Source organism: Mizuhopecten yessoensis, unplaced genomic scaffold, assembly GCF_002113885.1.
Source record: "Mizuhopecten yessoensis strain PY_sf001 unplaced genomic scaffold, ASM211388v2 scaffold10847, whole genome shotgun sequence".
Classification (NCBI taxonomy): Eukaryota; Metazoa; Mollusca; class Bivalvia; order Pectinida; family Pectinidae; genus Mizuhopecten; species Mizuhopecten yessoensis.
Window position 1 is genome coordinate 1,157,890 of NW_018408751.1, and position 24,906 is coordinate 1,182,795.

General features: G+C 35.7%; 2 protein-coding genes across 3 annotated transcripts in view; one reads left to right on the forward strand and one right to left on the reverse strand.

Moving 5' to 3' along the window:
* LOC110462913 overlaps positions 1 to 16,104 on the reverse strand; it is a 77,363-nt gene extending 61,259 nt beyond the window's left edge. The window contains exon 1 of the mRNA XM_021517154.1: positions 15,919 to 16,104. Within this exon, the coding sequence (XP_021372829.1) occupies positions 15,919 to 15,934 (16 nt within the window). The 5' untranslated portion in view covers positions 15,935 to 16,104. The remainder of the gene's footprint in view (positions 1 to 15,918) is intronic.
* A 334-nt stretch (positions 16,105 to 16,438) lies between these two features.
* Positions 16,439 to 24,906, forward strand: part of LOC110462941 (protein ELYS-like) — a 31,161-nt gene continuing 22,693 nt past the window's right edge. For both annotated transcript variants that reach the window (XM_021517192.1, XM_021517193.1), the window contains exons 1-13: positions 16,439 to 16,529; positions 17,477 to 17,625; positions 18,362 to 18,618; positions 19,032 to 19,161; positions 19,580 to 19,723; positions 20,463 to 20,534; positions 21,039 to 21,147; positions 21,630 to 21,749; positions 21,920 to 22,004; positions 22,313 to 22,478; positions 22,991 to 23,126; positions 23,575 to 23,665; positions 24,172 to 24,265. In XM_021517192.1, coding sequence (XP_021372867.1) covers positions 17,502 to 17,625; positions 18,362 to 18,618; positions 19,032 to 19,161; positions 19,580 to 19,723; positions 20,463 to 20,534; positions 21,039 to 21,147; positions 21,630 to 21,749; positions 21,920 to 22,004; positions 22,313 to 22,478; positions 22,991 to 23,126; positions 23,575 to 23,665; positions 24,172 to 24,265 — 1,528 coding nt within the window. In that variant the 5' untranslated portion in view covers positions 16,439 to 16,529; positions 17,477 to 17,501. The remainder of the gene's footprint in view (positions 16,530 to 17,476; positions 17,626 to 18,361; positions 18,619 to 19,031; positions 19,162 to 19,579; positions 19,724 to 20,462; positions 20,535 to 21,038; positions 21,148 to 21,629; positions 21,750 to 21,919; positions 22,005 to 22,312; positions 22,479 to 22,990; positions 23,127 to 23,574; positions 23,666 to 24,171; positions 24,266 to 24,906) is intronic.

Genomic DNA, 24,906 nt, shown 5'->3' on the forward strand with positions numbered 1-24,906 from the left:
TCCTCCTTGTGAAATGATGTGATGAATAAACACAAAACTATATATCTCAAGAAACGTAAGACAACTAAGATAACAGTATAAGTTATATCATACGAGCCCTCCTCTCAGTCCTCCACCACCAACACATAACCCTTTCACCCCTAAGTAACTTTAGTAAACTCTTCCATGCATTGATCTGGATGAGTCCATTATGGTCTATAGTGGTGAAAGGGTTAAAGTACCCTTACACAATATACAATAAACCAACAATATCAGACAAACAGGTTTTTTTCTGTTTAAAGTCTGGTGATTTTTTCCCTTTGAGTTGTTACAAATTAAGTGTAGCATGTTTAGGCTGTCAATTTGTATTATAGTCGGGCTGCAGAGGTACCTGCTTGACTGGCGCTCTATAAGACAAGGGGAAGGGGAGCTGTGTAAGGGATACCAGGGCCTGTCTGTCTGTCTTATTATCTGTACATCTAACTTGATGTAGTCAGCTTAACAAAACCTAAATATTGCTTAATGCCCTTCAATAAAATCATTTTTATATGTCCTTCAATAAAATCAATTTTATATGTCCTTCAATAAAATCAATTTTATATGTCTTTCAATAAAATCAATTTCATCTATAACATTTTTAGTGTATTTGGTTCTTTTCTTTTCCTACAACAACATGGAGAATTGAGTAACTACTCTACATGTATTTAGAATGTCAAACTTTACACAGCAGACGTATAAAATGTTAAACACAGCAGACATATAAAACGGTAAACCAGCAGTATATACCTCTCTTCTGTACAGATATAGAATATGACAATAAAATTAGGAGTGATTCAGGCTCCCAGTGATTGTTGAGTGTTCGAGCCCCGCCCCTGTCATTGAGTACACTCCCCTTCTGTAGATTAGGGTAATTACCGACCCTTACTGGTCATTACAGCTCGGCCATAGCTGTTTATTATAGACTTACGTCATTGACAATATATAAGGGATCCCGGTGTAGTGTTTGAGTGGCTAAATTACAAGACTATCCACAAATCCGTGTCATTTCAGGGTCCCTACAGGCCATGTAAGTACCCCGAAATCTATATAAAAACAAAAACAACATATTTACAACAACAGATCATAGATACGTTTTTATCAACACCTTTGTATCACCAGATAGACAAATAAATAAACATGTCACCAAAACAGTGTACAAGGACTAACCAACAGCTCTGTGTACATGTACATACATACAAACATTTTGCACCAAAAAAGTCTCTAGTATATTGCCTTACACATCGGCTTTTCGCAAAATACTAGGAAGAAATAAAACAAAACAAAAAACATGCGCAGTTTGCCGAAGACGAGCTACTCCGTCATATTGACGGTACATGCTTGTTTACAGAAAGTTTGCATGTTTGTTTACAGAATTACATGTATATACATGTAGGTGCTGAGATGTCACGACTGATAATATGCACAGAAATTATCCTTATCACGTCAACTCTCATGACATTTGCACTTAATGACCCTGCTTTGAGGGATGACATGAGCTGAGTCACTCCGTGAGCTGTGGACTACCAGGAATACAACTATATATATACTGACCACCGGCCGAGGACCACAAACTTCAGTTACCAATACACACACTGGAAATTTGGCAGAAGCTACTGAATTTATTCAGGACTAGATCAAAGCCGATTGTAATTATTTTTTTACGAAAATGTGTTCAATAAATGTGTGGTATTTAGCCTGTATACATGCATGACTCACGCTGATGGTATATCATTGTACAATGAGTATTTAATAGTTTTCCTGCATGTGTTTCTAATCTCCAGGTAGGAAATGTAAGCAGCTTGTAACAACATCACCAAAATATCTCTTAACATTGCGAGTAGTAGCCACAGAATGTAAATTTAACACAGTCTTCATACAGTGGAAAAAGTATTATGCACAGATTTAACATCAAACATGTTTGACAAGACAATTTTGTTTGTGCAGTCAACTATAAGTAAATTTTTTTTAAATGCCTCCTCAAAATCAAATGTCTTCACATGGGACCTAAAAATCCTCTTTAAAATAAACATTCACCTGAAAAGACTGAAGTGTGAACCTTCACTAAGTGGGAACATGCAGTCTTCATCATGTTGTATTTCTATCTATTTTTACAAAACGACACATAACTTTTTATCGCCCGCTTTCACCGAAACGGGGGATATTAATTTGGGTTTGTCCGTCTGTCTGTCACCCTTCGTTTCCGTGCAATAATTACAACAAATATTTACTGATTTTCTTCAAACTTGGTCACAGGACCCCATTTGGCGGAGTTATGGCCCCTTGAATAACGAAAAATGTCATTAACTGCCGCGCTTCGTTTCCATGCAATAACTACAACAAAATAAATGTTAACCGATTTTCTTCAAACTTGATCACAGGGTGAAATGCCTTAAGGGCTGGGCCAAGTTCCATGAACATATTCAGCAGACCCCATTTGGCAGAGTAATGGCCCCTTGAATAATGAAAAACGTCATTATCACCCGTGCTGCGTTTCTGTTCATTAACTCTCGCAAATATTATCCGATTGTCTTCAAACTTAGTCACAGGAGTCAACACATTAAGGACTCAGCCAAGTTTGACAACTATTTTAATTGGACTTCAATTTACAGAGTTATGGCCCCTTGATTAACGAAAAACATAATTTTCTGCAGTTTCCGCTAAATAACTCTAGCAAATATTAGCCAAATTCCTTTAAACTTGATAACAGGGTGAAATCTGTTCAAAACTGCAATATTGTGTGTTAAATATTGCTTTATATATATGTATAAAATACCTGAACAAAGATTGAACGATGTAAAGGAATTGTTCATGTATACACGTATATGGATGGATTTACAAACAAAACAAGCAAATTCGTGGAATATATATCCCCCTGCTTGCAGGACATATTGTAGGTTAACATTATTGAGGTTAGGTTTAAACATGTGAGGATGGTGCTGTTGAGACATAATGTATAGCTTGTGTTCCTCTGTCTTTCCACCCATCTCAGGCACTCTTTGGTTTTCGTGTGATAATTGCTGTAGATATTGTTCAGATGTTTCAACCAAATTCTGTATGCAATCTCAGGCTAAGTTTGACAATTGATGTGATTTGTGCATATTTACAGATAATCAATGAGGTATAGGTTTGGGGGGTTTTCTTCAAGTTTCAAGCTATACATTATGTCTCAACAGCACGATACTCACATGTTTAAACCTAACCTCAATAATGTTAACCTACAATATGTCCTGAAAGCGGGGGATATACATTCCACGAATTTGCTTGTTTTGTTTGTAAATCCATCCATATACGTGTATACATGAACAATTCCTTTACATCGTTCAATCTTTATTCAGGTATTTTATACATATATATAAAGCAATATTTAACACACAATATTGCAGTGTTTGCTTTGATGCTGGTTTCAGTATCAAATTGAAGCAAATATTTGCAGGGGACTTCAAATATGACATGTCTTATATATGTTCCTATATACAATTGCCTTTTTGAAATTTAAAAAATTGTCAACTTCAAAGTGAATATCGGTCTTTAAATCCTCTTAGATGAAAGAATAAGAGATTTCTACTCCTGGTATAGACCGCAGGTAGTACATTCGTGACACCCCTCGGAAGTAATCAGTGTTTATTTGACTTGTGGAGTATAAGGTGTGTCACCTGTACGGCCAGGTGTAACACCAATAGCCGCTGCCTCCACAAACAGCACTATAATTACCCCTACTTCCAGCGTTATGGTTACTTAATGACCCGTCCAAGGACAGTTGACCACTGAGTGTATTGTGACCAGGTATCGGAAACAAGGTGGGCTAATAAATAAAAAGTTAAACCTACCAATAAAGGTGTGATTTTGTAATGTTTGACACAGTGGCTAGTTTAGGGTGGGGTCACTCGTAATAAATACCCTAACAATGTTAGCTAGGGGCACTCCGGGTCAGCCCCATAAATACTTCACAATAACAATTTTCACATCCACCTTTGTTGTCGATGTGTTACCTGGACTATTCTGTATATCAGTACTTCCAATTTTATTGGCCTTTCTAATCTGTTAATTGATTCTTTTTCGAAGATTTTCTGTTTGTAGATCTGGACTGTCACCGTCATGTGTTATTTTACAACACCTGGCTAAGGTATAAATACCTACAATAACAGTTTATATCCCTGGCAAGTAGTTCCATGATACAATTCTACTTCCTACATGTGACTCCAGAGGTTTCAATAAGGCTCTGTATATCAATTTTAACAAGAGGCCCATGGGCCTTAACGGTCACCTTATAAATTTTTACAGAGAGTTGATTTTGTTTTTAACATGAACAGAAATATTATTCAAAGTGACAAAAAACAATAAAACCACCTTATTCAATATCTAGCATATAGATTTCAGACTAAAAAGGATTTGAAACTAGCACCTCTGATTCTAAACAAGGAAAATGAAGAAATTTTAGCACAATGACTCCTTTGAGCCCCACCCTACAGCCCTTGGAGGTATAGGGCTGGCTCAAAATTTTCAAAGTATCAAACTGTCAATTCAATTATAATTCCAATNACCATATCTGGGTCTTGAGAAGAAGATTTTTGAAATTTCAGTAAATTCGACCCTTTTTTGCCCCACCCATCAGCCCCTGGGGGTCATTCAGGGCTGATATGTGCTTATTATCAAACTGCTACCTAATACTCATAATGCTAACCCAAATTGAATTATTTCCAATGGAAATTAAACAAATGTTGGTCCAAAATGTGATTTCCCTATATAAACTATAGTAAAGATTACCCCCTCCCCAGGAGGAAACGTGAGACCCCAGGGTCATGAAATTCACAATTTCAATATGACCTTTGTCCCTGGAAGGTCCCTGCAAAATTTCATTGAAATTGGTTCAGGGGTTTTGGAGAAGAAGTTGAAAATGTAAATAGTTTACGGACGCACGACGGACGACGACGGACAAAAGGCGATCGCAATAGGTCACTTGAGACTTTGTCTCAGGTGACCTTAAACCCCTCCAACTGCCAGGTTTGAGACCTGCATGGGACTAGCCGTAGGTCGATGGTTTTTCTCCGGGGGAGCTCCGGCTTTCCTCCACCACCAAAACCTGAACATCCTTAAATGACCATAGCTGTTAATAAGACGTAAAACACAGACAAACCAAACCAAACCCTTCAACTGCCATTAACATTATATAGTGAGGCCATCCATTTGATCTCTATCTGATAGCTAGTTCAATCTGGATTATTATGTCAATATATAAGAGCCAAACTTTCAAGAATTCATTGATTTTTTTAGAGGTCTGTTTGAGTTCCTTTTTAACCTCCACCTCCACCCCGTCCCACACCCCCCATAACTTGTGTTCTGTGTTAAGGTAAGTGCTTATGAAAGTTCAAAGTCAACTCCTTTATCTGTTGGAGAAATGAGAAATGATTGTAGTATTGCCCTATTTTTTACATTTCATTAATACCTTGACTACATTTATCACACACAGCCTGGGGCTATGGAGCTACGTACAGGTCTACGGGGATACTGTTGTACAACATATTTTTGAACGGAGAACAGTATAACCCTACATGTACATTCCAAGGTCAAATAAACAGGAGTATAAACAAAACTTTTCTTATTTCTCTTCCCCCCCCCCCCCCTCTGGTTTTTAACAGACTTGGTGTCGGCAGAAATAATTGATCTTTATGATCAAGCGGCACTTACTGTGGTTTCCTTGGTCAACAAATTGGATGTTCAATGCCTCCACACTGCCTGACCCGTCTTTAAGTGCTTGTTACCTCTGACCTCCGTACCTCCCGACCTTTATGTACCTGTGACCTCTGAACTCATATCACAGACTGATTAAACAATAGGAAAAAACACTTTTCTGATAAAAAAAATCTTGGCTGAAAATGAACACCCCAAAAACTAACCAATTTTAATTTTTCAGAAAGTTGCTTGTGAATTAGCATTGCTGCTAATTGAGATTGATTAACCCTGAATTTGACCAAGTTCAATTCCTATAAATCAATTAAGTTCAATTGGTTTAACTCTTTCACCCCTAGGTAACTTTAGTAGAGTGACTCTACTATGCATTGATCTGGATGAGTTCATTATGGTCTATAGTGGTGAAAGGGTTTAACTGTTACCAGCTACTTTTACCCCTATTTTCTCCTGTTGTTTCAATGACAAACTAATACAAAAAGTGTTGAGACCATTGAAAGCATTAATATTTAATCTATTCTAATTATAATTGTCCAGTGTCAACAACCGGTAAATGCAAAATAAGGTCACACTGTGCCCCAATAAACAGGGGCTAGATCTAGAGCATGTCAAGAAAGACACAGATATATCATTTATTAACCCTTTCACCACTGTAGACCATAATGAACTCATCCAGATAAATGCATGGTAGAGTCTACTAAAGTTACATAGGGGTGAAAGGGTTAATGTGGCAGTCCCAAATATTGCGATTGGTGCAGCAGGTCTGTGTTACTTAGTAAGGTGCCTGTGCCCTACACAACAAAAAGAAGAAAATCCCAGGGCATCAAATTATTAATAAGCCGCCTAATATGATAAGGCACATCAGTTTTATATAGTCTCTGAACTTCCAGGGTACAATATTGACTGATGGGTTTAAGTCTGTGAATTTTTGTCAATATGAAAAAAATCAATATAACTTCTGTTATAAATTTGTTCTTAAGCATGCTGCTTGAATACCTTTATAATTGTTATTGCAGTACACAATACAACTGTTCACGACTCTCCTGGAAAAGCATCGCCTCACATGGATCATATATATGGAAGAAATGCTAAACTTTGATCTCAGCACACTTAGTTATGTGATTCACCATTCAATGAACTATTCAAACATTTTTTATCAAACTAATAAAAAATCAATAACTTTCCTGAAGAAATTATATTTCCTATTTACAATATACAACTTTTTTCAAGAGTAAACAAAATGATTTGTTAAGAAATCTTTGTAAAATTTAACCGCGTAAAATCACTTGAGCACAATTTCACACAGGTATGGATCAGGAGGGGACAGGGGGTGTCGATGCACCTGCAGCCATGCAATGTCTCCCAAACGACCCAAGCTACCTGTGATGCTTTGGTACAGGTGAGTACGGCAGGTAATTGTGGTGTTCACAATGAAAGTGTAGAGTACCGCACCACTGACGATATGAACATATACAGAGTGTAATCAGCGGGGTGGTATCGGTGGAGGGTTGCCTTTGTTGTTGATCAAGCGGTTTCGTCTGTAATAAATGACTCATATATTCTTCGGAAATCCCTGATCAATATGGTTAATACGACATGACACACCACGGCCAATCATTTGTGTACACAAACAACCTAACTTCTATAGCTACTACACAAGTCTTCTTGTACGCAAACCTTTCATAGAATTTCTTTTCAATTTAACATCAGAAAACAGACAAACTAGGATCATCTGGAAATATCGGCAGGGTTGATTTCATCAGGTGCAGGTTTTCTGTCTAACTATAGTGTAATGCTTGGTTTATACCATATTCAACATAATAACGAAACAATTCCAATAAACATCCTTTTACCATTTCCTGGTCTATGCACTCCCACCTCCTCATTGTAACCTAATTTGCTAACTTGAAAAATTTGTCTTACCCAATTATGGCTTTTTCGTTTTTTTAAGTCTTTTGGATGGTTTTGCCATCATTTCAAATTTTCACGGATTGCTAAGCAGCCAGGGTACGTTTTAGGTGTAATAGGGCAAGCTACATTGTAGGCGGTAAAAAGGGAATATGCAAGATATAATGAGTTTGTATGCCTCACATTCATTCACGATATTACAGAGCTGGGGCTGACTATAGATAGAGTACGGTATCTTTTAGAGGATCACGCTGGAAACCCTAGATTTGGGTGTATGGATACTGATACTTCTGATGTGGTCCTTACACCAAAACAGTTATTTTATATATCAGGTACGAATCTTCAATTTTTTAAAAACTTAAATTAAGCCAAATTTTAAATTAATTCTAAAATACATTTGAAAATTGGAATTAAAAAGAAAAGTCAGAAAAAATGTAAATGGCAGAATGATTCCCAGGACACCAAATACTTATAAATGTGATGTCTGGTTGGTAATTCAATGGTTGTGTATATTTTAACAATGGACTCTGCTAGATCACTGCAAAGTCATGTTTCAGGTTTTATAAAAAATACTCTGCGATCAAGAGGTCATCAATATATGTTACACTGTATGCACAGTTAATTTTGGCAAGAAAAATGAGTACCAAGGTTCAATAGTTACAAATATTATAGAATTAATAGACCCTTTTACATTTCAGTAAATGTATAATTTCCTTAGTTAAAATTCTCAATCAATTTTTGTCTTTTCCCTGCAGCTCAATTTTCAGCACAAAACACTGGTCAGAGTAAAGGACACCCAAAGAAGCTAGCCATACATATACAGGAGAACCAATGACACCATTGATCACTGGGGCTGAATAGGGAACATTGAGGTCCACTAACTGGTGTCCGCCAGTAACCGATGTAAACATGTCCAGGGGTCGACGTCCTGCTGACTTAAATGGCCCAAGGTTGTACCTGGACAATACCTCTTGACATTGTACTTAGCACTCAGACAAAATATGTCAATATTATCACACTCCAACACCTGGAGAAGGCTGAGTGGGTCATAAGCAGATTTAATGCTGATTCCATACATGGACAGGTAAATGTCCTATGTAGACCCAGCAATCATTACAGCAACTTCAAAATCCATGTAGCACCCTTTGTAAGCCCTTTGGGAATTTTCATCACTTAAAAAACAAAATTTTGTATCCTTCATTTAATGATTTAGTTAATGTCGGTTTATGTTTTTATCAATTAAAGCTTTTCATCAGATACAAATTTCTACCAAGAACGATGCATTAACACAGTTTTAATAAGAATTTAAAGAAACTTGGGCTATAGAGGAAAATGTTTAATTAGCAGTCCTAACATGAAAGTACATGCTTCCGAGCTCTCCAAGTCAATTGTTTTGAAAAGGGTCATGCAGGTTCTTTCTACTTACGAAAAATATTTACATACCAATACATTAAACAGTGGCTACATGTAGGCAATTTCTGTGAACTTGAGAGCAGACATGCCTAGCTAGACAATTGTATCACAATACACCTGCCTCTCCTCTGTCTATTGGTCTAGTCACAGGGGTATTCACACTTTATAGCCGGAATATTTTAGTTATCTGTTGCTCCAGTTCAAATTACATCTGTATACATGTAGACTTTGTAGTGTTAAGTAGCTTTCTGGGATCAATCTAGGTTTTATGCGAATCTACCATTTTCCAGATTTGGGGGAAATTAAAAAAAAATATGATACAACGTTCTAGCGTCATGAAGGTAAAAGATAAATGTTTTGTCCGACATACAGGTGTGCAGTATATTTCAATTTATAAACAATTAGCTTAAAATTGTAGAATTTTTGTTAAAATTATTAACGAAGGAAATGTGTATATATGCAGTATTATGCATTTTAACTGTTTAACTTTAAAGAAAACATATAGGGGAAATATTTTGAAGAAAACACACTATTTTCTAGTTGAAATAGGGGAATTTTGAAGCACAGGGGAATTTTCTTCTGTAGGGGAAACTACCCATAAACAGTGGTGAATCAAGGCTTTACTATTAAAATGTGAAAACAAATCTGACAGTATTCACAATGAATGTTTCACGTCTGTAGAAGGTCCAGGTGAATAATGTTTTAAATAATGATATATGGACCCCTATTCAATGTTTTATCTATATGGTAGTTTCTGCCGATGAAGTTGACAAACAGAAACAATAATTTAAAAGAATTCCAAATATTTTAGAAATTAATGTGACTTCATTATTAATTTGTCAATGTCTGTCCACAAATTGCTGTTCAGTTTAAGATTTTGGGAAACAAATCATGAGTTTTGAAGAAAATATAACCTGTATATCAATAACAATTCCAGGTATTTCAATAAAAGCAATTCTACACAAGTGGATGTGTTTATCCACAAAAAAAAACCTTGACATCTGATAAACATGTGTTGCATTGCATCTGATATTAAGCAGTATTTTTACCAGGAGTGAGATAACTTGTGATAAAAAGCAAAAATTTGTGAATTTTCAGTATACTGAGTCAGAAATGATATCTAATTTCTCAGTCAAATAGATGTTAAAACAATCCCTAATCTGTTAGTAATCCAAGACACTTGTCTCAGTTCCCGCCTAACTCTGGTCAACTAGTTTAAAGACATTTGTCTCAGTTCCTGCCTAACTCTGGTCAGAAGCTACATCCAGTAATTAGAACTGAAATCTATATGCAAACCCTAATCCTGCCTATCTCTGGTTGTCAACCCATTAGGAACCTGTCAGAATCCTCTCGGCTATTTCCTGATAACCGCAGACCTGATAAGGTGAGCAATATTGATAAAGACAATGATGAGGGGAGCAATATTGATGAAGATGACAATATCGAGGAGAGCGATAATGATGAAGGCAATGACCGATCAGGCAGTCAAACTGGACAGTGATGGACTGGCCGTTATGTATAGCCTTGATGTGGTCACATACATATAGTGCTGATGATCACAACAACTATACACGCTCAACCTGTAACACTAGCCAGATTTGACAGAACATTATCATACACATCAGAGATTTTTTTGAAAAGCAGAATTTGTACCCAGACTCTGGTGTCAGAAGGGATTGTCAGATATGTTAAAGATTTACAAAAAGAAATTAGAATTGCTAGATTTGTCTGCAGATTGTCAGATTTATTTATAGATTGTGAAGACTGTCAACGACCACCGACCACCGTTAGATTAACCAAAAATTGCTGTTATCTTTACTCTGTCCCAAACACACGCATTGCCTGACCTACATTTAAATACCAATGTCCAGACTAACCACTTACCATCTAAACCTTTACCTTTGTGACTTGTATCTATATAATCAATTAAATAATAGTCACACAATGAGAAGTTTGTAGTGTCAATCATAGACCTATATTGTCCAGTGTTTACCGTTTTACAATTTAACCCTACAGTATTTACTAACATTTTACTCCAAGTTTGTTTTGGAATTAAAGTGTCAACAACTGTTTGTGACAAAACAAACCTCAATTTATAGACATATTGACGCGTCAGCTACTAGATGCCAACCATACCAAAATTCCAATGACTACCGTGACAACAAGGCTGTTACTTATGTATCTAGTGAGAGCGGCCCCAGAACAAGGCTATTACTTATGAATCTAGTGAGAGCGGCCCCAGAACAACAAGGCTGTTACTTATGAATCTAGTGATCGAGGCCCCAGAACAACAAGGCTGTTACTTATGTATCTAGTGAGAGCGGCCCCAGAACAACAAGGCTGTTACTTATGTATCTAGTGAGAGCAGCCCCAGGACATCAAGGCTGTTACTTATGTATCTAGTGAGAGCGGCCCCAGGACAACTCAAAGTCACCTAGTGTTTCATAAATTAAACCAATAAGCAGCATCAACATTATCTGTCATATTAGATCTACATAAATATATAAAAATCCTCTTTTCAATAGTTACTTTCCCGATTATCCTTTAAATATGTCATATTGTTAAGTTGTCATATAGTCTCACAAATATAAATTCCTGGTAATGTTTAAGCTTAATTTCAAATCCGCACATTTTGCTTGTGTTTTTACTGAACTTGCCTACCGTATTCCTACTAGTAATAAGCACCCCAGTGATTTCTGAGACACAACATTTTGAGCCCTGGACTTTCCTGTGAGACTCACCCACATTTTGAAAACCAATCTTATCTCTTTGGCCAACATTTTTGAAAATGATATTCAGGACTTGCCTGCCCTTTTCTCCAGATTAACTGCTTTTCTCTAATTTTCTCTGAGAATATGGATAAATTGACTGTCATTTATAAAATTCCCATTTGACTTTGATTTCACAAACTACCATTTTTATTTCATCATATCTCTATATACCTTGTGTCGCTAATGTCACAATCACATCACAGTGTAGACTGGTGTTTCAATCAAGTTGGTACATGCATGTACAAAGACATAGATTATAAAACGTAAAATATAAATATATAACAAATGCAATATTTCTAATGAGTCAACGTTGGTACACGAGATATTAATAGCAACTGTCACTGTCATTTGGTTGTGGTCGCTGATGACGGAGTCAATTACGGAGTGAAACAGTCTACATAAAATACCTGTAGGACATTCCTTTTAATATATGTCACAAAAATGTAAACCTGGTGTCAGGACCAAGCTACGACAGACTCGACAGACTTTGGAGCCATAATCAAAACAAAGATTAATTTAGTAGGTTTGTGGAGAGATTAATAAACAACAACATTTGATATAGTGCCCTATCTAGCTAACCTAAGCCGCTCTAAAGCGCTTTACAGTTTACATCAATGTATACAATCAATACAATTAGCATATATATTAATCAATACAATATTGAGGAATTCGCAGGAGCTGCCTTATCAGGCGCTAACTACTAGTCCTATGCCACCTGGCTAATATATCCCTATGTGTGTATGCCTGTGTGTGTGCTGGAGATGTATTGTGTTCTATTTCATTTATAGTGCCACCTCACTTGAATGCAACATCCACCCCAGACCATTTTATAATCCACCTTGGTTGTTGGACGCAGGAGACACTTTCTCTGAATGTTCCATGCGTATGACTTCGGAGATCAAACCCTGGCTGCCTGTGTGGAAGGATGGAGTGCTTGGAAAACCACTCAACCAATCCGCCAATAAATGAAAAGATTAGTTATATTATTGTGATGCATATATACAGGATGGAAATCTGAGCTCTGAAGTATTGATGTACCTTCTGGGGGCCTTCCTGTAGTATTGATATATGTTATGGGGGCCTTCCTGTAGTATTGATGCATGTTATGGGGGCCTTCCTGTAGTATTGATGTATGTTATGGGGGCCTTCCTGTAGTATTGATGTATGTTATGGGGGCCTTCCTGTAGTATTGATGTATGTTATGGGGGCCTTCCTGTAGTATTGATGTATGTTATGGGGGCCTTCCTGTAGTCAATTCTGTAAAGATTCCGCTTACTGCCCAGATTGCATCTATTGCCCACCCCCCAGTAATTTTAGCCACCAGGTTAGGTTTTTTGAGTAAAAAACATGTCTCCAGTGATAAACTTCATGGTCCTGTATTGTTTTTTAACAAATGACTATTTATGTGTAGAGAACTGGTACAAACAACCAGCTATATTGTATCCTTAGTATAATTGCTTTATGAGAAACAGGTCTCTCTTATCTGTGACCTCTGACCTTAATATGTAATATAATAATACATGTAACCTCGCTTTCATCACATTCCCTGTTGTATGGGTATCATACTTATAAAGACCTATATAATGATGCTCATATACAACCAGACAAAGCCAGTCAACACTCTTTCATTTTACGTTTTTTATGTTAAGTTTCAGAGTTACTAATGCTGGGTTATATTGGTAAATATCAAACCTGTTATCCAGGCACAAATACAGCTATAATCTATCCATGATTCTATATGGTTTGGGGGTAGGGATAGGGATAGGGGGGTGGGGGGTAGGATAGGAGGTTGTGGTGGGGGTGTAGGGGAGGGTCTTGCAGGATTTCAGTTGTCTCCTACCAACAAAGTCTGAATAGTTGTGTCAACCTCCAAAATAAATCCCAAAGCATCAGTTATACATTTCATATATATATATTACAATGCTAAATATTTTGGATCATTTTCAACTTTTTAGAGGTGATCAGTATTAGAACAACACAAATTCAATTTCAGACTTTTAAGAAAATTGTGATGATACTGAATCTCTAATTTTAATTCTTTACTTTCTTTAATTCTTTACTTCTCTACAACTTCTCTAAAATTATAAAATACAAGAAAACTACAAACATATTGAAATACAGAATTATCAAATTGCGCTAACTGGAGGTAGTTCAAATCTGTCCGAAATATTGCCAGCTTTCATGAAATAGAGACATTTTGTCTTGTTGTGTTTGAAAAAGAAATCAGAAAATTGACAATTTGGTAAAGTTCACAGTAGTTCTAGTGTTCATTGCATATGGATATAATATATGTGTTTTCTTAATATAAAACAAGATGTACCAGGAATATTATTTATCCAATAAGTATACATTTTTAGTGCAATTTTTCTTTGAAACATTTATGTTTTTACATCTAATTTCGCGTGAAATTGCTAAATGTCATGTTGATGGAAAACCCTGATACACCTACCGGTATGTACAAGTCACGAAGTGTCGAAGTGAATGAAATAAAATTTTGAAAGGAAAAAAATAGTTTGCCTGCTCATATATTGACAAATACTAGTTTGGTGGTTATAATCCTAGACTATTAACCATATGACGTAGCCTATCGGCCTTCACAATGATCACAGCTTAGCCGAGGACATCAACACTTCACCTTCAAATCTGTAGATCACATAGGTCTACTGCAAACAAATAGGTCTCCCTAACAGAATACAGGAAAGATCTTTAAAATTCCAGCTGTCTGTTACCTATAATGTAGTGTAATCATGCAATTCCGCCATTTCTGGGTTGATTGTATTACCAGACTACAATCTTACCTACAACCGGGTCACTGCATACCTGAATCACGACATACCCCACACTAATAATCACACATTGCAGGTAATTCTAATTAGTCCTGTGAAACGTATTAACTTTTCTTTTGCTGACATCACTTTTTATGAACAGCATTTAACAATTCCTAAAACTAATTAATTCAGTTCTTGAACAATTCGTAAAAAGACGTTTTTAATGAATAATTAAAAATATATTTTTTAAGAATAATTACACCTATCCTAATTTTCCTTAGTCTGATATTTAATTGAGAAAGCTGTCTCTAAATAATCATGATAAGCAAGCTGTCTCCAAATAATTTTATCTACGAAAAATCAACAAATCATGCAAATCAGCCGACTCAGTTTGTTCGGGCCGGTTTGTTCCAGGTGTCATTTCGACATGCAATCAATATTTCATCTTTCTATTCATAGAACCATCATTTATGAAGGATGTCATTTTTTTTTAATCAATATGTAAAACTTGTATTATATAATTCTTTTAAGAAGTATATATTAAATTAAAATGAATTCTATATAAAAACTATGCATTGAAATAGGTGCCAATGTATGCTACATACATGTAGCTTATCGTTGGATTCAACAGTGATTGGTCTATGTATGTATGGTTCAAGAATATTAAGTGTGTTATATATTATTCAGTCTGACAAGATGCCTCACATTTTTATTTGTTTTCATTGTTCAGAATACCCTAACAACATATTCTTTGATATTATCATAAATGATTCATACCTTATATATTAAATCAAATACTATATAACATTTCAGATATATACGTAAGTAAAGAAACCTCACCCCACCTATAGGTATCTAATGTCCCTTACCCCATCCCACTTAAAAAGCAAATAGACACTTACAAAATTAATGAATATAATAAAAATAAAAAATTCAAGTATTTACAGTCCAGCATATCCTGTAATTCGAGTGTCTTCAAAACTAATATAATAACAGTATTGAAATTAAATACAACGTTTTTTGTACCTCCATTGGTCGTTGGACATTTATGGGACAAACTGAAAGTACTTAAGTAGTGGGTATTTTTCATACAATCAAATTACGGTTTATATAATGTGCATATATACCGTACTATAATAATAATAATAATAATAATAAACTCAAAAATATATATTATAGTATTTTATATACACAGTATATCGCCTTTTAAAACGCCTATTTTTCATATGAATGCACTGTCACTGGCAGTCATGGGAAGAGTCGAGACTTATGTCAACATTAGTATAATGATCTGTTTCGTCCAGATAACGCTGTATTACGTTAATATTTACACCGTTTGCACAACAAACACCTACCTTCTATTTTATCCATTTGGCCATGAACGGTGTTATACACCTGTGGCAATGTCTGGTAAAATCCAAAACAGAATATCCACTTTGTTGCTATCTCATTTTGTTGGACTGACAACAGCACACACTGTCTTATAAATAAAATGATATACACTACGTATCGAAAACCGCACGCTACTGCTAGCCTTGCATAGCGTGACACACCGTATGTGTACCGTACACATCAGTGACTTCCTATTTTACCCGAAACAGCCAATCAAATTCGTTTTAATATTTCGCGGCAAATATTAAACCAATCAACATGACCTTTCTACCTGTGCGAGTAGAATAGGTATAAAAAGTGTTTCTATACTTGAAAAATGAAGGTGTATGGAAAATGCATCATTTAATTATCAGAAGCCTGTAATGGTCCATTGAAATTTTGCAGAAACTAAATTGTTTCACAAAATTTGTCCGGGAAATGTCACCTGAAATGTAAACTTCCGGTGCTGCGCTATATCCTGCGCAGAAGTCTGAAATTCGCACGTGTAGTTCAAAGATGGCGGTTTAAACGACCTGTACCGGGAGTGGATTTTCTATGTTGTTCTTATATTTTGAATAAGGACAGCGACATTTGTGTAGGTTTCTTCTCTATTTTACACGAAAAGATGCTTTTCTGAATTAGACCGTTCTTACATTGCTAGTTTAATGGAAGTACATTGAATTGAACCGTTATGCCGATTTGGTCTTACCTTATTACACCGATTCGAATATCAACAGATGATATGTGCCCTGGTAAAAATGGTTAGCTAGTTTTTTTTAGCGCATACGGACAACTCTGACAATGTGTGCCTTACTGGTTTGGCATACAGACGTCGATATTTATAACAAGGACCTAGTGTAATAACTGTATATGAAGGGCCGAATCGTCTTGGATCTGGTCATCGAAATATCATTTAGTAAGGTGTTAAAACATGAATAATCACAGGAGTCTGACGTTTAATTAATATATGTATAATAGTCTATATATATATAAAAAAAAAAAATACCCCGTATATTATAAAAAATAAAAAGAAGTTTTTTTATAGTATACGGGGTATTTCTTTTTATATATAGACTATTATACATATATTAATTAAACGTCAGACTCCTGTGGAATAATTATTCCAAAAATCCATTGGTGTATGTTACGAATGTACGACTAGTTTTGTGTTTACTCTTGCTGTCTCATATTTTTAATCAAAGATTTGTACAATTATCACACGGGACAGTGTAAACATGAAGCTTAAACAAATATTTATGTTGATTATAAAATGTGCACCCACATATAAAGGCTACAGAAACACTGTTTTATAATTGGTATGTAAATTCGAAGTACACCTATAGGTACCTCTGACAGTTGATGTGATTGGCAATCACCAGTAAACTTACTGGAAAGTGTTGGTTTAGATTTCCTAATTCTAATTGTGGCCTATGCATTGCAGATATCTTGTTCAATTTAAGTTTGTGTTTAACCCATGTTACAAACCCTGTGTGTATTAGATTAATTGTTTTAAAAAACACTTGCAGTTTTTTATCATTACAGGAAAATCCACTGCCAAATCTCCAAGATGAGACCAGGAACCAAGCCACACCTAGTATCACCGCTGCTGCCCTATCAACACGGCACTATCTCTAACATTAATGCTGGATCTGTGATCCAGGGAGCCCCTATATGTGCCGGTGTTTCTAAAGGTAAACTTTCCGATGTAGAACCAGACGATACGAAATCCTTTGATTATCTGACGTGCGATTTGATATTGATTGTAAATGCATAATATATGTCAATGGTTAGAATCAGTGAACAAGTTACTCATCAGCTGATATATACATTTGAATATTTGTTTTTAGTATGTTGTGCACCACTGTATATTTGTGTTATGTACAAAGTGTATATGTATTTTGTATGTAGTCTGCAAGGTTATGTAATTTCTGAGTTTCTTATTCCACCTCAAAGAATCTTCATGATTTTTTTACTGTTAAATACAGATAGCCTCCCCTAGCTAAAAAGTGCCTTACTTTCCCAAAATAACCAAAAACTGAGGAATATATTTCAATACAAATAATGCTATATTTTCACAATTCATAAAGGAACAGGTTGTTGTAAGGTTTAGGTAACAAAAAAACCTACTGTATATATATATAATACACATCCAGTACACAATGAAACCTGTAATGTGACCACCTCCGGGCATCATGAGCAGACCACTTTTAGTGATCTTGATTTATTGTAGCGATTGGTGATTTTAGCCTTTTATAGACTTACATGTCTTAATCAATTATATAACATCATTGGCACACACATTATAGACACATCACGATTTGTTACAAATTAATTCAAACATGGAGACACAGCATTCATGAATAAGTAAGTAAATTAATGGAAATATTCTTATTGAGATGCAAATATGATCTGGTGGACTGTTTACAGAGGGGGCGTTATCTTGGATCACCCATGGCCCTGTGGTTGAGGTTGTCAACACAAAGACACGGGATTGCCTGGCATCATGGACATTCGGTGCAATACTTAAGGACTCCCACACCAGCATTGCCAGTGTAGCTCAATACAATTGTAATCAAGATTTCAAACTGCTGTTGGGAGTCAACAACTCGTCAGACAATGGAATGCTGTGCATGTTTGATGTTGGCCTGTCAAAAGTTGTAAAAGCTGTGGAAATTCCTCATAAGGTATTATTAATAAACTCACCAGACCAGAAGGGTCCCACACTCCGAGAATGTCGGTATCCTATAGTGGTCACCTTGTTGGAGTACAATCAAGTTTTTATATCACAACACATTATCCTTTCTGACATTGTAGCCATGAGTTTGAGATTGTGTTGTATACTGTGTTTAATTTTCACTTTCATTGTGATCAATCTCTAGAAATTTGCAATGTTATTAAATAATGGGTTTTTTTCTCCACAATTATAGATACCTGTATTGCAACAGGAAAAAAATCATCTTATAATTGGTATTAATGAAGGACTGTTACAGTTGATAATAATTAGTAACATTTGTTTAGTGGGTGATGGAAAAATGTGTCTTATTGGACTCGCCCTTTTAAACTATAAAAATGTGTAGGATTTGTTGACTTCTGATAGGTAACCTATGTGGAGCCTGTGACTGCAGTTGGTGGTGACTATGTTCCTGTGTGGGCCCTGAACGAACAACTCCGTCAGTTCTACGGGATCGTGGCAGTGGGCACTGAAGGAGGCTTGGTGTACTTGATTGGTAACTTAGCTCTTTTACACTGAATTTCCCTTAAATAAAATATTTACCTTTTATAGATATTGACTGCTGGTAAGGAATTATCTAGTGAAGATCAAATTCTAAACTTAAAATTTGTGAACTAATTATGTGACAAGTAGTTTGCTATGATCATGTTTTACTGTTTAGGAATTGGATACTCTATCCATTTAAACTGATGGTATACGCTGTAAAAATTACACATTTATCAGAAATATTGAGGTTTAGATTACTTGATCCTCCATATTTTAAATGAGTTTTTTTCCTTTGAATAATATTTCGTCTAGTATTCATACTTAACTTTGTAAAACACTTCTAAAACTAACAGGGAAATACAATATATTGAGACAGAGTTGATCAGTAAGATATTGTTACTATTTCCTTGTGATATCTCTAATAACAGATATGTGTGTGGATGACGAGACCGACTACTCTGATGAAGTGATGCCCAACCGACTCTTGTTCATCACTCCACGGTCACGGGATGTCCAGCAGCGCCGCATTCAGGGTGCATCCAAGGGCCAGCAACTCTGTATGGTTCTTGATGGTCAGTGCATCTAGCTGTTAAATTTGATTTACTTAGACCCATTATATCAAAATTCTCTCCACATGTTCTGATGTTTACGTTTGAGCTCTTTTCATGTTAGAGACATTATATAGCTATCTAAGTATAGCAGAAACTTACTGTTTGAATACTGTGTGGTACATTTCCCTTCAATACTAATTATCAGTTTGACAAATTAAGGTTAGTTTTTGTAATATAACTGTACAAAAATGAAAGACAGCTTTTCACAAGTACTGTCACCCATATTTGAAATCTGAAGCTGGTTGATCAAATTATTAAGTAATCTTCTTTTATTTAACCACTTGAAGATCCCAGCTATATGTTTTTATGTTACTTAATAATGTCTATATGACCTAATATAGTGTAATATATGTATTACCTATTAATGTTTAAAGCGACATCACTATGTAGTATATGTTTAAATGTGTAGTGAAAGGTTTTTTTTCTATAAACTTATCTTAAAGGCCCGCATATCTGATACTGGTGCCTATAGTTATCACATTGTCTGTCTGTATGTCCACTTTTGTAGAGATTATTTCTGTTTCCAAAAGACTGATCTTTCTGAAATTTGACATGGTGATACACAATTAAAATGTAGATATGCAATAGCATTTGAAATATTTCTAAGGTCAAGGTCACTGTTACTAAAAATAGACGGGTTTGGTACGGCCCTTCTCCAGGTTTTGGGTAGTATTGATTGTTGTTTTGTCTATATTGATAGAGGAGGCCCAGTGTCAGGGTGAATACCAGTACCGGCGATGTGATGGCACCGTCCTCAAGCTCTTCAACACAGGTCTGTATACAACACTGCTTCATAACAAAACTAGTGTGATTCCTTCCTTTATATATGTACATTCCTAACACCTTATCTGCTTGTGATGTTGGTCTGTACACTGTTCCATTAATTTGGGGATACAGACAAGACATATTTATGATATGTTAGAAGCATGTTTTGTATTTTGTGTCCATTTAAAGCGATCACAATAATTACAAATGTATATCTTATTTAATGTATAAACAAATGCTTGATTTAATGAAAGCCAGATTTACGTTTTTACCAAGGATCACAGAGTATTACACTTCAAAAAAATACATCAAATATTGAAAGATTTTAATGGATTGCTTATCCATAATGGTTCTAGGCCGAGAAAGAAAGGCCACTGTTTATAAAAATTGAAATTCACACTTGGCTTCTGATTTTTTAGGTCCAGGGTGAGCGTTTTGAATAGTGTGTTAGTATGTTGAATAATTTTCTGGATGACATGATAAACATAAATTTAAAAAAATGGTTTTACAGATGATGTCAAGGTTAGCTGTATGAAATATATCCCTCAGACCGGCAACCTGGTGGTGGGTTTCAACTTTGGCTGCTTCCAGCTGTGGAAACTACACATACCTGTGGTTGAGTGAGTTTAAACTAATGGATGAAAGTTGACAGGTGCTATCTATAAAGGGTTTCTGGAAAGTTAAGATCATTTGTTAGGGAGAAAGACCTGGTGAATATATGGCCATATTGTCAGTCAGTCAACATTACTTATTAGAGTCAGTTGTTCCACCATTAAATTGTATGAGTCCTCTTTGGTTTGAGTAAAAATATAGTCTTTCATATACGTGGAACTCAAGTTCATAAACCCTTCAGTGAAATTAGAATTAGTATGTGTATATAGTAGAAGCAAAGATAATGTGACAGTAGCTGGGTAAGAAATGCTAGTTATAATTGTGAATTGTTAATAGGATTAAGCTAAATAAACGTGAACAGTTCACAAGAGCTAGCAGACAATTTTATTGTCAACCAAAAAACTTGTCAATGATGTAATAAATACACAATTGAACTATGGCGATTATCATTATGTTTACTTATCTGTAGTCTTTGTGATATGTTACACAGGTACAGCAGTCGATTAGAAGTGGACGCTGTTCCAATAACACACATTGCCTACCAAGAGCCAGAAAACGACCCAAAAAACTTCTGCTACCTGTGGATGGCCCGGGACCCCTCAGAACAACAGTATGTCACATAGTTAATTTTCTATCTCTCTGTTAAACTCGTATTAAAGTGAAAAAAAACACTCTCTTCCCATTTATCCTGATATTTAGTTAAGAATTAGCCCTTTAGAATATAATCTTGGCTAAGGTGTTGATGTCTTGATGAGAGTTACATACTGTCCTATTTTCCAGAGATGAGGGTGTGGCCACTACCTCGCTCTATCAGCTTGCCTACAATAAGAAGACTTGGTACAGTAACTACGGAGCGTTCTATGAGGTAAGTAGGTTGTCATGGTAACACCAGGCCTGATTTTATATCGTAATATCTGATTAGTTTGTATCATTTTGTTTCTTTGCATATCATGTTCTACATTTTATCACAAATTACTGATCTTTCATTTGGTGAAGTGTTCAAAAGTATTTTAGTAATAACAGGTTTATATCAAATCAACACTGTTATTATAACTCTAAGGTCTTAATTTGAGATTCATCTCTTATCAGCCGAGGTGCAAGATTTTGTGTACTCAAATATTAAGTTCTTGATTTACCAATAAGATATTTTGAATATGTGTAAATATACCACAGGAATTGACATCGGTGAGTCTGCGTTATGAGCTGGAGTTGACATCTAGTCCACTGACCCAAGGAAACAAAACTACAGTGTCCAGTAGAATAGTAGCCTGTTACACACTCGAAGACCCCAACTACAGCACGCCAGCTCGACTTGGTGAAGACGAGTCTTTTGAGGAAAGTATGTAAACATACTAATTATAACATTGCTACGGGTTTGCATAAGTCTTCAAAAATTTAAAAATTGCTGAAATACTGTTGATCCTTGTTGAAGGGTTAAAAATATCTTTATTTGTCTCATAACATCAATGTTCAACCCTATTACAGGGATGTGTGTCTGTTTTTTCCAGAGGATTTTCTCTTTTTATATCAAGATTTAAAAAGTTTTGTATTTAATCTAAAAGAATAGAAATGACTTCTGTATTTGCCTTGCTGAGTGATGCTGCAAAATATTTAGGAAGAAGATTCTATCACAAATTTAAAAAAAAAATGCAAACAATATTTACCATATTTATTCATTTCAAAAAATGTATGTTTGTAAATAAGATGTTTTAAGAGTACAGGTGAAATTATGTATGCAATGATAAGCTTGATATTCATTTTTATTTTTCTCATTATTGTGCTCAAAGTTACAACAGATATATGGATACAGAAGCTGTGTACTTGTATAAAGCTATGTATATATACCTACAGGTGTGCATGGCCCAGATCTCAGTCTGTGTGTGATGGTGTGGGAGAGCAGTGATGGCCAGTCCACCCGCGACACCTGTCACCTCGCCATGTTTGACATGAACAGGTGGTACCATGCTCAGATGCCAGCAACCATCAGGTAGGCTACTGACGAACACGTAGCAACCCGGAGTAGGCTAAAATATATGTTAAGAAACTTAAAGAGAAGACAAGGGATATTAATTTAGGAGTGTTTGTTCAATAAAGTTCTACCCTAAAATGGTCCGATTTCAACCAATTTTGGATCGCAGTTTCAAGACTACATTTGATGGCCATGTGATGCATTGAAGCATTATTAATGAGGCTACTGGATTCTGATTGGTTAGCTGGTTTTTGTTTAATAGCTGGCATTAAAATGATTTTATTTCACCAATAAGTTTTTTGGCTGTAGATATATGAGTCCTGTATACTTGCTTTTCCTGTCTCTCAGAGTAGGAGATCCCACTAAATCTCTCTATATATATATCTATAAACTGTAAGTTTGTAATATTTGAGGCCTGAGGTATGCTGTTCCTCAAACTACAAAGTTTCCTATTGTAATGTCACAGAAACGTGAGCGGCATCATGGACACCTGTCCCTATCTAGCCTGCCTCAGTCTGGAGGATGCTGCTGATGTAGCTGCACCAGACAACATCATTGTAAGTCTCTGGTTGTGTCGTTAACCTTTGTGTGAACAGCTCTCTGAAAACAGCATCCCATCATTACTGTGTACTATCAATGATTTGTTTATAAGGAAATGCATTGGATGAAAAGTATTCTTTATTCTAAATTAAAATTAATCTATGAAAGTTCTTAAAACAATTATTTCTGCTCCAAAATTTGGTTTTAAGTTACCAACCAAACAGTTTCTTTTGCTAAAAATGCCATGGAGATAGTGCTTTTGTGTCAGTAGATGTGGGTTTGATTCTTCTGCATTGTGTCGGACCTCTAAACAATCAATGTCTGAATATTAATTGTTTAGATATTGCTTTCTCTGATAAAATTCCAACGGATGTATATAAAACTAACAAATTCAACCATCAGATGTTAACACTGTCCATAAGGTAAGTATGCTGTTTACTCTGGACAGTTTTAGTGCTTGTTACTGAGGTCCTGTTGTGCGCTGTGACGGTTTTGTCTCAGGTTTGAAGTTTTCTCCTTGTAGGCAGTACACATTGGGACAGAGAGACTAAGGAAGTTCACCAACAACTCTCCGATGCCTCCGGAGCAACACTTCTACCCATCCTCTCTAGCATTTGGTGAGTGCTATTTACTGATTCACTTCACATCTAAAGATACAAACTTTCTAGCATCCTCTTTAGCATTTGGTGAGTGCTATTTACTGATTCACTTCACATCTAAAGATACAAACTTTCTAGTTCTGAAAAAATATCTTATGAAGATAAAGTAGGAAATTTGAATGGACTGAAAATATTTAGGCATTTCATAGCATGATGATACACCAAAAAGTTCATGGTCAATACCTCTTATATAAAAGAATAGATGGGCACAGTTGTATCCCAGGTGATCATATAAGACGACTGATGAGGGAACTGCCACAAGATGGAGGTTTTCTTTTGTAACATCTGCTAAAGAGGACATTATATAAACACCAATAGCCCTTGCACATATTGAGATAATATTTCCCTTTCTGCCATTGCTCTACAATATTATCTACCATGTGGTCCATTTTGACCGTTAAGTGTTGGCTGGCTTGTTATGCATGACAAAATAAATACACAGATTTTTTTTGGGCTTATTAACTCCTTCACCACTGAAGATACATATGAACTCCTCCAATTCTAAGGTTGGAATAGTTCATTATGGAATCTCAGGGGTGAATGAGTTAATGTTGTCACTTTGGTGACGTCTACATTACTATGTGAACAACATGTTTCAC